The sequence below is a fragment of the Acomys russatus genome, chromosome 20 (assembly GCF_903995435.1).
Source record: "Acomys russatus chromosome 20, mAcoRus1.1, whole genome shotgun sequence".
NCBI classification, from domain to species: Eukaryota; Metazoa; Chordata; class Mammalia; order Rodentia; family Muridae; genus Acomys; species Acomys russatus.
In genome coordinates this window covers 13,428,957-13,442,441 of record NC_067156.1, presented here as the reverse complement: position 1 = coordinate 13,442,441, position 13,485 = coordinate 13,428,957, and the positions used below count along the sequence as shown (strand labels likewise).

The following is a 13,485-nucleotide window of genomic DNA, read 5'->3' as shown; positions in this document are numbered from 1 at the left end:
AAGAACTATGCTTTTTGTCCCTAGATGAGAAAGAATGTAGTCTACTGAAGTTTCCTCACTCTTTCATAGTATCAGAAAATGCTATGTAAGATGCCAAAGCAGGTAGCAATCAACTGTCTACCCTATGACACCTAGGAATCACAACCATGAGCAGCCCGGCAAGGCAACCGTAAAGGTGTACTAGCAGTTCTCATAGCTAGGCTGTAACCAACAGCTGTCCAACTGCACTTAAGGCCTGCTTAATAGGAGAGAAAGCATGCCTAGAAACATGCCTGACGCTAGTGAGGCCTAGGTCTCAGGAGAGAGCTCTACACTGCCACTTTACTAGAGCAGCACAATTCCTAAGTCCATTCTAAATACCCATTTTATACCCACAGGAAGTACAGCTCTCACCCCTCATCAAAGAAGCTCCTTTGCAGTAGAAAACTACAAGCTGCCAAGATACAGAAACAACTGACCATGGGGTGCCCACCCCCAATTGATATATTTACAGCACAATCCCTGTACTTATGGCTTGAGAAACATGGCAGAAGAGAGTAGCAGAAATATTCTAAGAGTCAAAGGGCTAGTGAGGTGGCACATGCCGATGGTCTCAGTACTTGGGAGGCAGAGGCAGGTGGATCTCTGTTGAGTTCAAGGCCAACCTGGTCTACAAAGCAAGTCCAGACAGCCAGGGCTACACAGAGAAACTCTGTCTCAAAAAAACAACAACAAAAATCAACAACAGGACAGTAAGTCCTCTGTGAGACTGTGTCTCCTAGAATGAAAGGGAAGCTACACTAACAGTACTGCAAAAATATGGCTGTCTAAAGAGGTTCTGAACAATGACAGCACCAATATAAATGCTAACATGGAAAGGAAAATTCTCAAGGGGACCCCCTCCTAAGACCAAAGGAACTACAGGAATGCTGAGAAAGGGTGAGTTGGTCATTCCCAGGGATGAGGCTCCTAATTGGTCATATAATATCAAGTGGTCAGCCGTGAAATCATGTACATACAGGCAACACTAAACAGACTCTGCACATTGTATTTGTATATTTATATACGTGTATATATTTAAATATATAAATATGTATAAATACACACATTTATATACCCATGTACACACATACCCACACCCACACCCACAAAAAGAAAAAAAGAAAAGAAAAAGAGAAAAGAGAGGACTTAAATTTGGGAGAAAATAATATGAGAACATGGGAGGAGTTGGAGGGAAGAAGGGAAGAGGGTTGATTTGGTTGTTACTGACAATCTGACACCAGCCAGAGTCACCTGAGAAGCTTCAGTTGAGAAAATGCCTCCAGGATCCAGACTGCCTGTTGGCAAGTCTGTAAGACATTTTTTTGATTAATAATTGAAGTGGGTAGGCCTAACCCACGGGAGTGGGAGAGTGTGGGATGACAGAGGGGATGTCAATGCTGGTGTCACTCTTGGGCAGGTGATCCTTGATTTGCATAAGAAATCAGGCTGAACTCAGGTCACCCCACCCTCGCACTGGGGGAGAAGGGCATCAAGCTCAAGACACAGGGCACCACTACAATGAACAAATATGTGATGGAAAGATGAGAAAGACAGAAAAAGATTACATGCACCATGGAGAGAGGCAAAACTGGAGATACAAGAGGATGCATCGGCTTTGAAGTCTGGGCTGCTGTGAGTGGCCTGTACCAGCACCTAGGCCTTGGTGATGTCCCAGTCCATGCTGTCGGCAAGGGCCATGGCTGGATCCGTGGTCCTACTGCAGCCAGGGTCTGTGTTGATGCCTGTGGACCACCACCAAAGGCCATGAGAATGTCCATGGCACGGTGATGTCTGAGGGCCCTGTCTGGGCCTGTGAGCCTAGGATAGCCAGGACTGTATTTGTGGTCTATGCTGTCACCAAAAGCATATGGAAGCCCATGGTTTATGTTCTTGCTGACTACAAAGACCAAAGAAGCTACCTTTGCACTGATATCAATGATTGCAGACATATAGTTGAGAAAGAGGGACATGAAAGGCTTCTGTGACAACCCCTACCCCTACTCCCATCCCACCCCCCAAAGAGTACCAGCCTACAGGAAGTCATCAAAGAGAACTTTTTTAAAAAGTATGAGAAGGATGCTAAGATTAGCTCTCCACAATAGATGGCAGGGGTGCAGGACGGGAAAGACTCAGTTCTATTTAAGGGGAGGGTCACTAGAGTTTGACCATGCTCCACTGAGTAACACAGGTTGAACTTGCATTTTCCCCCTTTTAGTAGGGGAGGTAACAAGGGCTGGGGGTGGATGATATGAAAGGACTGGGAAATGAGTATGATCGGGGTGTATGATGTGAAATTCCCAAAGAATTAATAAAAATATTATGTTAGGAAGGAAGGGAGGGAGGGAGAAAGGGAGGGAGGGAGAAAGGGAGGGAGGGAGGGAGGGAGGGAGGGAGGAAGGAAGGAAGGAAGGAAGGAAGGAAGGGAGGGAGGGTAAGCCAGGAGGAACAAGGCAATAAGTAGTGTTTCTCCACAGCTTTGCCTCTTATCCAGACTTCCCTCAGTGACGGAATATGATCTGAGAAATAAACCTTTTCCCCAAGTTGCTTTTGGTCATAGCGCTTTATCACAGCAATAGGAAACCCAACTGCGACAGTCAGAAATGATGTAAATTTTAATTAAAATAAAAAATTATTAAGAAATAGGGGAGGGAGACCCAAGATGGCGGTACTGATCACGTCTGATTAGCAGGAAAACCAGGACTGCAGAGCGACCTAAAGACCAAACTGAGAGCTATGAAACACCAGTGCTGCTGATTCCCAGCACCAACTGCTTCAGCTGCTGTTCCTCATCAGAACAAGAGAGCTCCCAGGACAGCTTCAAGAAAGCTTACAATCCCAACTGGTCCAGCATTTCAGACTGTCCCACACAGAACTCTAATTAAGCCTGGAATTTCTCAACATTTAGAAACTGGACCACAAATGTTATTCCTAGCTTGTTTAACCATTTCCCCAATTTTATTTGGGCCCCTACAAAGGTATTATTTCTCCCAAATCAGCTGGAAGAAACCTTTTCCTTTAAGGAAGGTCAGGTAGGTTTTTGTTGCTTTCTTGGGCTATAGAGGGTTATTTTTAATGGGAGTTGGTTACAAGTTATTATTGGTCTTATTTAGAGAGAAAACAAGATTAGACTCAGCAATGTCTCTCTTTTCCTTTATCTTACATTCTTAGGTTTGGAGATAGGAGTTGGAAAAAAGAAGAGGGAATATAGAAATATATAGGGAAGATAGAACAAAAAGTAGATTAATGAATAACTTACTGCCTCAATTGTCACTCACAACATTATTTTTAATTCACTGGCATAGAATTTTGTATACAGATGAAAAACAAGTTTAATTTTAGATCAGTGGTACAGAATTCAAATGTAAGATTATTCTTCACACACACTTTACACACACACACACACACACACACACACACACACACACACACTAATATGAAGTATTGTACCCATATAACTCAAGTATAACACAAGGTTTACTTCTAATACTTTGAAAGTGCTATTGCAGGCTGTTTAGGATAAATAAGTTATACAAGTTACATGCTGGTTGATCAAATCGTCATGCCAATTATAGTCTACATTTATCACAAGAATATATATCTTAGGTGCAGCAGATAGATATGATTCTATAGGAAGACAAGGTAGGATAATTAGATAAGATCTTCAAAAACCCTCAGAGACGTACAGAATATGGCATTTAAACATGTTTTTTATTATTTTAAAGACTCACTGACAATGAGACAGGTTAACTTTTGGCAACACTCAGCCAAGGAGGATGATGAGCATCAAAGAACCTCCTTATGGAGATGGCTTCAAATGTGGCAAACAAGCCACTGGGAAAAATGTCCTTGTTTCTACCACAGAAAGAATTCTGCCTAAAAAAGGGCAAGCTTGGATGCAGGCAGAGTGAAGGGCCAAACTCTGCCAAGACAAGATAAGCAAGTCCTCAATAGTTCCTGCCTCACAAATATGCCTGTCAGATATATTAAGCCAGAAGGCTGAAGAAGATGTTCTAACATTATAGAGAGCTTTAGGTGACTATTCAGGTAACAAAATGTCTCCATCACCTTCTCATTTGAAAAGCTACTAACGGGCACTCCCGACATACTTGGGTAACCAAGTTTATTCCTTCTCAAGTCTCTGATGGAGATAAAGACCAGGTAGCTCAGTTTTACAATGAAGCTTAGTTGTTTAGGGGTTAAGGTGTTTTTAGATCTAAATAGATGTTTTAAGTTGATAATGACAATATGTGATGGAGATTGATTTACATTCAGAATTTTAGACGCACCGAGATAGAAAAGATGTTTTTTTCAAGGCTGTCAAATGCAAACAGCCAAAGCCACTAAGAATGTGACTTTATATAATTCCTGATTGTGTCATGGTTCTTCTTGCCAGAGGTAGTTTATTGTATATAAGTGTAATAATACAAATGTATATGTAAAAAATAAAAAATGTTTAGTTAATAAAAAAAGAGAGAGAGTTAAAATTCTGGTATTTTTATTCTTTCATGCAAGAAGAATTTACACACATATGGATATGGTGCGAGGTAAGAAGGTAATTTCCACACTGAACATGGTAGTATGTGCCTGTAGAGTCTAAGGTCAGTCTGGACTATAAAGGAAGACCCTGCCTCAACAAAAAAGAAAAAAGAAAACCCCTGTTTCATATAACTAAATAACAGTATCAATACTATCTAAAAAGTATTCCATTTCTGTATATAACCTAAAACACTAAATCTTCCATATGCCATGTTCTAAGTATGGTCAATTCTGTTTTATACTTTAACTTCCCTCTGCTATCTATCTAACTGTGTCAAACACTATAGTACCCTATTATTAAGGTCTTATATTATTTTTTGCTTTGGTTTTCCTGGCAATACTAGGGACCAGAACCAAACCCAGGGTTTTTGTCAAAACAGTGTTGTCAGCGAGCTATATATACAGACTTTACACTAAGTCTTAAAAGCCACACTAAGTCTAAAAGCATTTGTTTCTGAAATATCTTGGCCTTTCTTTTTCTTTTCTTTCTTTCTTTCTTTCTCTTTGGTTTTTCAGGATAGGGTCTCTTTGTGTAGCCCTGCTTGTCCTGGACTCACTTGTAAACTAGGCTGGCCTTGAACTCACAGAGATCTGCATGCCTCTGCAACCTGAGTGCTGGGATTAAAAGCGTGCACCACCACCACCACCGGGCTTCTTTTATAATTTTTCTATTTAAGGATATTGCCCTTCCTGCTATCATTTGTTGTTGGTTGGTTTTTTGTTGTTGTTGTTGTTGTTTGTTTTGGTTTTTTTTTGTTTGTTTGTTTGTTTGGGGTTTTTTGTTTTTGGTTTTTCTAGACAGGTCTTCTCTGTGTAGCCTTGGCTGTCCTGGATTCGCTTTGTAGACTAGGCTGGCCTCAAATTCACAGCGATCCACCTGCCTCTGCTTCCTGAGTGCTGGGATTAAAGGCGTGCGCCACCACTGCCCAGCCTATCATTTGGATCTTAAATACCCCCATAACAGTCTACACTTTAAATCTTGACTACACGCCAGTTTGCTATTAGAAAGTAGTAGAACCTTTCTAAGATGAGAGACTAGTTGCAGCCGGTAGGTCATAGAGGGAGGGGTACCTTTGCACTAAATTCCTGGCTTCTTGGCTTGGGTTTTATTTGTTTGTATTTGTACTATTCACATAGTGTGAACTCTGACTCCAAATCCAGCTGGAGTGCACCGATACCAATAATTTCTCAAGGACACTATTTCACCCTCCCAGTGAACACAAGGTAAGACAAACAACCTGCTGTGGTAACTGTTCCCCACTAGCTCCTGTGTTTGAACACTTGGTCTCCAGCCTAGAGGAGGAGGTCCTAGAACCTGGGACCTGTGTCCCAGCTAGCAGAGTGGGAAGCTAGGGCAGGCCTATTTGCTCCTAGTGCCTGTCCAAGTGCTTTGCTTTCTGGTCATCTATCACTAAGGGGCTAAGCCACATGAGCCCTCTGCCATGCCGTCCCACTATAAGAGACTGAACTGAGTCAAATGACCCTCTCTCAAGTTCCTTGTGTCAATTGTGCTGTTACAGGAACAAGAAAACTAACACACCCTTCTCCCTCACTTCACTTTCAATCCCTGTACCCTAGAACAGGTTTGCTATTGCATCATAGTTTACTCACTGATCCTTTCTAGGGAATTTCAGCTTCACACACAAATAAGTCTCTGGATAGTCTCACCTTACTCAATTTCTAGACTGTCCAGCCCTCAGTGGATACCATGTAAAAGGCAAAGCTCCAAGTTTCTCTGGCCCTAAAGAACATCAGCAGAGCTGCAGATGTGAACACCAGGCTCACTTCCCTGGAATCATGGTTTCCTTCCCGGGATGCTCTCAAGTCTCTAGCTTACATGTCAGCTCAACAATGAACTTTTAAACAAGATTTCAAAAACTCAGCCTCATTTTTTGTTTGTTTTTGTTTTTGCTTTTTGAGACAGAGTTTCTCTGTGTAGCCTTGGCTGTCCTGGACTCATTTTGTAGACCAGGATGGCCTCAAACTCACATTGATCCACTTGCCTCTGCCTCCCTGAGCGCTGGGATTATAAGGTGTGCGCCACCACACCTGGCCTCAATATATTTTTAATTTGTATTTATTTTTATGCGTATGGGTATTTTGCATACAAGTATATCAGCATATCGTATGTGCACCTGGTGTCCAAGGAGGCTACTGGGACTAGAGTTTCAGAATGTTATAAACTGCCCTGTAGGTGCTTAGAATTGAACGCAGGTCCTCCGGAAGAGTAGCCAGTGCTTTTAATCCCTAAGCCATTTCTCTAGCCCAATACTTTTAATATTTTATAATGCATGACAAATTTTTTAAAAGTCTAATATTTGCCACACTGCCAAAATCAGAAGCTTCTATAAGCTCTGAACAGTTAGCTCACTAAATATTTATCCCCCAAAGAAATTTATCAATACTACTTAAAGCCAAAGAAAACTGGTTCACTTAATAAGTATGGTCTAAACAAACTTGTAGGCACTAAGCACACATCAGTAAACTAAACAAAAATGAATACATTCAAAGTGCTAACGCTGGATAAAATTAGAGTACCAATCGATAAACACAGTAATTGGAGTATACTATAAGGCTTATAAGGCTTAAGGACAGCAGGAAGAAAGTATCAAGGAGCCAAACAAGAAAAAGATGTCACATATTTGTGCTGAAGTGGTAGTGTCAATGGGAAATGTCTGACTCTCATGTGCGAGCCTCTGGTTCAATCTCTAGGAGCACAACACACATAACTGATACTCTAGGCTATGATCCTACACAAAGCAGCCTCTACTGAAGCACTTACCCTTAACATACTACTCACTTTTAAATTAACCATAAGATTAAAAAAATTACTATTTCCTCTTGGTATGAGGTCTACTCCCTTTAAGGAAGGGTGGCTCATAGAGACGCTAATACTGGATGGCTCCACCCACTTCAAAAAATCCAGGGCACATCTTAATACAAACACTTGGAAATGTTCCTCAAAAAGTTAAAACAGTCTCAGCCAGGTGTGGTGGTGCACACCTTTAATCCCAGCACTCAGGAGGCAGAGGCAGGCAGATCGCTATGTGTTCGAGGCCAGCCTGGTCTACAAAGTGAGTCTAGGACAGCCAAGGCTACACAGAGAAACCCTGTCTGGGGGGGGGGGGGGGAGGGAGTTAAAACAGTCTCTATTCAAAAATTTAAAGTGAATGAAATTTTAAAATAAATGATAAAATATATAATAGCATAAAAGTACTTAATATTTATTGAAATAATGGTTAAATGAACCAAAATAACTTCCAGACTTCTAAAAGTAATTAGAATTTAATTAGGTCACTATTAGTCAATTCCTTTGGTAATCTTGTCTAATTTTCTAATTACTTTTTAAGAGGATTGCTTATTAACTCTTTAAAAATCAGGCTTCTTTTCTCTTTGCATAGCAAAAGAACATAAATAAAGCTATTAAATTAAACCAGAGAGAGAGAGAGAGAGAGAGAGAGAGAGAGAGAGAAGAGAGAGAGAAGAACGGATGAAGGGAGAGAGGGAGAAAAAAGGGGGTTGGGGTGGGGGCCTCCAGAGGCTGGGGAGATAGTTAAGAGCACTACTGCTTTTCTTGAGAACTTAGGTTAGACTCCCAGCACCCACATAGGGGTTCACAAGCATCTATAACTCCAGTTTCAGGAAATTCAACACTACCTTCTGGCCTCATGGAGGCACGAGGCATGTACATGGTATACAGATATGTAGACAAAACACCTACATACACAAAAAAAATTTAGAAAGAAAACAATGAGAATAATTGAAGAAGACACTAAATGACAATGCCTGGCTGCTACACAATCCCTCCCCCAGCGGCTCCCCCCAAAAACAAAACAAAACAAAACCCTCCAAACCCAAAACAATACTCTGTGACCTCTATTTTCAATGCTTTTCTTTTCTTTTTCAGTTTTTGCGTCTTTCTCAAAATCTAGATAATAAAACTAGGCCTTACGTATTTGGTTTTGTTTTCTTTTCTTTTCTTTTTTGAGACAGGCCTCGCTGTGTAGCCTTGGCTGTCTTGGACTTGCTTTGTAGATCAGGCTGGTCTTGAACTTACAGCTATCTGCCTGCCTCTGCCTCTGATGATATTAAAGGCATGTGCCACCACACCCAGCCACATTAATACTTTTTTAATGACAACAAAGTAATAAAGATACTCTGTCAGATAAAACAGCAAAAATAAAAAAAATTAAATTTAAAAAGAAAAAAAAAAACAGGGTCTAAAGTGTCTAGATCTTCAAAAGTTGCAAACTTTACAGGAAACTTTTGCTGTGATTTCCTATTTCAAGACAAAACATTAGAAACACCTTCATGTAGCAATAGATCAAAATGAAAGTGAACTAGGCCAGGCATACTAGCATCTTAACACAGCACATGCAGTAAACCATTAGCAGTACCAGAACTTACAGCCCTTCCAAGCTCTAGTCTTGCCCTAGCCAGATGCTGTCCTCCTGTCTCCAGACTATGAACATTCCCTGTTGCCTAAGTTTGGTTTCCCACACTTTCCTCACTTTTATAAACTCTCAGATGTATACAGAGCAAGTTAGCTTCTAAATATCTGTTAGAGGGCTGGAGAGAAGACTCAGTGATTAAAAGTATATATTGCTGTTGTAAAGAACTGGGTTTTTGGTCCCTAGCACTCAACATCAGGTGGCCTGTGACTGCAGCTCCAGAGGATCTGATACCTCTGGCCTCTGCTGGCATCTGCATATATGCCTGCATATATCTTGCCCCATAATTAAAAACATTTTTTTAATCTGGGTCTGGTGCCACACACCTTCTGAGTTTGAAGCCAGTCTGGTATACATAGCAAGTTCCATACAGCCAAGGCTACATAATTAGACCTGGTCTCAAAACAAAACAAAACTAAAGGAAAATTTTAGATATTTAAGTTACAAATAATTCTATAAGCTTATTGAAAAATACAGTAAATTTTCTTTCTGATATACAAAGCTAGAAAAGTAAGCCTCAGAAACAAAATTAACATGTTTGATTAGAGGGGTGATTTTTTTTTAAACTAGGAAAACAAACCAATAATTATTTACTTAAAGGTAAACAACTTTGGCAAAACATTACTACTAATATTTCAATGCTATGGTATACTAAAGATCCACTAAGTCAAACACTGTAAATTAAAGCATGGTACAGGGGATAAAATCCCAACAACATGCTCAAATGTCTCTCTGACCCTCATGCTCCCCTGAGAGTTCGCAACTCCAATTTAGGCAAGGGATAAAGAGAAAGGAATGACTCCTCGCTCCCCAGTACATTTGCAAAAATTCAGGACAATTTCCTTAAGGACCAATCTTATGAAACTGTAGTCCCAAGTTGAGAAGTAAAAAAAAGTGTATCTAAGAAGGAACATTCCATAAATTAATTTTCCAGGCTGGCATGTCAGCAGGTGACTGTTCGTTATTTTACTGTGTGCTCAGAAAAAGCTTCTCTGAAGAGTCTATTGAGGCGATGGGGAAGGAAGGAGCCAGCCATGGGAAGGCTTCTGTGAAGGCCTTTGAGACAGCCCAGCTCTTGCCTCATACCTAACCACTCCTGCTGCCCAAACATCTCATACTTTCTTTTTCTCAGTCTTCACATTTGTTATTTCCTCCATCTGAAAGAACCTGTGTTCCAGGTTAATCTCAGCATCTGGGAGGGAGAGGCAGGCAGATTTCTGAGTTTGAAGCTAACTTGGTCTACAAAGTGAGTTCCAGGACAGGCACAGCTACAGAGAAACTACCTCAAAAACAAAACAACAAAACTAGCAAAATCAAAAAACCTTTGCTGGGGTGGCTGATATGCTGCTAGGACTCAGCCTAATTCCTACCTCTCTATAGCAGCTTCATTCCATTAATGTCAACATGCAGCTGTACTTCTATATGTCAAGTTTACTCATTTGACTGAATTTCTGGAAGCCATGCTTAAATTTTCAGTGCAAACCAGTGTCTGGTTTAAAGCAATAAGTGCTTAATTACTATCAGACAAATGACTAAGTCAAAAGAATTACATTTTTATACTAATTGTAACTACTTTTACCTCTAATCTTTGACAGGTTAGAACTAAGTCTCTCTCTCTTTTTTTTTTTTTAAACAGACTTAATTCACTTTATTTTACTTGTATTAAAAACCCCTATGTGATAGCCATAGCTAAAGCCTAGGTCCTCTGAACAGAAACTCTGGTGTGAGTTTTTACAAGATGGTCAGTGAACTCCTGATAAGGAGACATGGTGAACACAGTCTCTTTCCAGAGGTCAGAGGTCAGGTAGCTGTAGGTCTTGGAGATGGCATCAAAGGTCACCTTGCACAGAACAATATGGGGCTTGCCAATCTTGTTCCTCCAGTAGCCTCTCCTAACAGGGACAATGGAAAGTTTGGCCAAGATGATGGCCCCTTGGATGTCAGTGGCTACCTCCTCAGAGCACTTAACACCAAGACCAATGTGACCGTTGTAGTCCCCAATAGCATCAAAAGCTTTGAACGTGGTCTGCTGGCCAACCCATGTCTCATTCTGCACTGGCCTGATCTTTGTAACCTCATCCTTTAGGGATGCACCCAGGAAAAAGTCAATAATCTTGGATTCCTTAATGGGCAGGGAGAGCAGATGAATCTCCTCCAAGGACCTGATCTTTATGTCCTTAACCAGGCAGCCCAGCTTGGTGGCGGGGATCCACTCCTTGTCATCAGCTTTATCTCCATGAGCCCTTCAGCCTCACTACAACCTTGACCCTTAAGACCACTGCCGAGTCCTCTTCGGAAGCCATCTTAGCCTCCTAATCTTGGGCCCCTAGGTTCTCTGGGCTCTCCCACTGCACCTGCATCATCCATCATTTGGTATTTTCTTGAGGAAGACGCCATCTATTCATCACTACCCAGTGAGTCTAACACTGGGCTTATATATTATATATATTCCATAAATAGTTGTCAGATTGCCCAAAGAATTTTAATCTGTAAAATACTTTGTACTTTTTCAAAGCCACCTAGTAAACCCAGCATAACCAGGAATGTCCCCCATTGTGTGTCTCCATTGGCAGTGGAAGGGACATATATCCACATCAGAGTCTCAGTTCCCAAGGTCAGTATTTAAAAGGAGAATCTTTTTGTTAGACACTAGAACTGTCTTTATTAATGCCAGCCAAAACCTGAAAGTCAAATTTAGCATTCCAGCTGGCAACTGCACATAGTAAGTACAATGGTAAAAGATAATCATATCCCTTAACTGCTGGCTCCTGTTTACAACACAGCTGTTTACAACACAGCTATCTCTACGGTACAACAGCTCAACTAGACAGAAGTTGGTCACCTTACAAACATCCTTAGCCCATTTCACTTGCTATCAATAATTTGTTTATTCAGATGCATTTCTAGACAGTCTCTTCAGTTGAATATCCAATGTATTCACCTGAGCATAGAGTGCTGAAAGGCAAGGTCTAAGCTGCTGTCTACACACTGCCTACAAATTAGCACAACTAATAAAACAAAACTGAGCATGGCAAAGTAACTGTTAAGAAGGTCACCATTCATATTTTAAAAGTGATTAAACTATGAGTCATACTTAAGCATCTAGCTGCTTCAATTTATTTCTATGGGTAGCCACAACTAGTTTTACCTGTGTTTAAAATGATTTAGCAGAAGAAAAAGCTAGCTACTAAAATTAGCTTAACTTGAAAATAGGAAAGCCGGCATTAACAGAGATGTATGCAGCAGTGTTTAACAGCATGCACTGCTGGCTGGCTCTTCCTCCATGTGTCCTACAGACAGCAGCGTATAATGCCGCATAGACATCATCCTCAGCTATCAGATCAGAGACACTATCAACAAAAGCCTTTTGCTCATCTTCATTCTCTGAGTCTCAGTAAACTAAACAGACAGCTCTAAAATAAGTAGACAGGGCCAATAAATTCTATCTCTCACAACTTACAGGGAAATAAGAAATAAACCAGCACATTTATCAGTGGGGCCAACAGTAACTACGGGAAAAACTGTTTACTTAGATATTGGACTGTGGTTGTCAGCCTCTCTCTACTACTGAACAACATCTCCAACCCCTCCAACAACAACAACAACAACAAACTTCAAAATTTTGTTGGATAACTGGGAAATATCTTAATATAAATGTCTTTGGAATTACTTATTTCACCTAGTTGCCATTATTTTTACACAGCCTCACTGTGGGAAACTAATAGTAATTACAGGGATTCCCTAGCAAACTGGCCGGCTACTCTGGGTTCAACTAAGAAACACTGCCTCCCTGGAGATGTCAGAGTCCACATTCTCAGTCATATGTATGGACTCACATACATACAAACACTCACACTCAAGTCCAAGCACACCACATGGACACTAATAATTATACTTTCAGTATGCCTACAGACTTAAAGGTAACAAAACACAGGACTGGAGAGATGGCTCAGTGATTAATAGCACCATCTGCTGTTCCAGAGGTCCTGATTCAGTTCCCAGCAACCACAGGCTAGCTCACAACCATCTATACTAGGATCTGACGCCCTCTTCTGGCATGCAAATAGAGTACTCACATACATAAAGTAAGTAAGTAAATCTTTTTTTTAAAGTAACAAAACACTCAAAGCCATATTTTAATGTTTGAGTCCCACTGTACAGTAATAATAACCAACATCAAATTATATATATTATTACACATCCTATTCTATAAAAGGAGGCTCTTGAATTAAAGGAATTCTAAAATTTCTTTTGAGACAGACTTTTTGGACCCATAAAACATATAGTCACATGGGGCTGCCTTAGAAGGAATTTTGCATTTGATTTAACAATCTGCTAATATTATCTTGAAGTGTTTTTGTTTTATTTTTTTAGACAGGATTTTTTGTGTAGCTTTGGCTTTCCTGGACTCACTTTGTAGACCACACTGGCCCCTGAGAACTCAGAGATCCACGTACCTCTGCTTCCCAAGTGCTGG

General features: G+C 40.6%; 2 protein-coding genes across 2 annotated transcripts in view; both read right to left on the bottom strand.

Moving 5' to 3' along the window:
• The window catches only part of Galnt1 (polypeptide N-acetylgalactosaminyltransferase 1), a 79,757-nt gene that overhangs the window by 52,851 nt on the left and 13,421 nt on the right, over positions 1–13,485 (bottom strand). The gene's annotated exons all lie outside the window — the stretch shown is intronic.
• On the bottom strand, positions 10,705–11,405 carry LOC127204753 (40S ribosomal protein S2-like). The gene is made up of 2 exons (XM_051163976.1): positions 11,363–11,405; positions 10,705–11,234 (listed from the first exon to the last, which is right to left on the bottom strand). The coding sequence occupies exons 1-2, from the start codon at positions 11,403–11,405 to the stop codon at positions 10,705–10,707; spliced, it is 573 nt and encodes a 190-aa protein (XP_051019933.1).

Bases quoted from the DNA above. Each gene is read 5' to 3' on its own strand.
- LOC127204753 (XM_051163976.1), bottom strand. From the start codon at position 11,405: ATGGCGTCTTCCTCAAGAAAATACCAAATGATGGATGATGCAG. The intron at 11,235-11,362 runs GTGCAGTGGGAG...ATGGAGATAAAG, and splicing joins CCAAATGATGGATGATGCAG to CTGATGACAAGGAGTGGATC.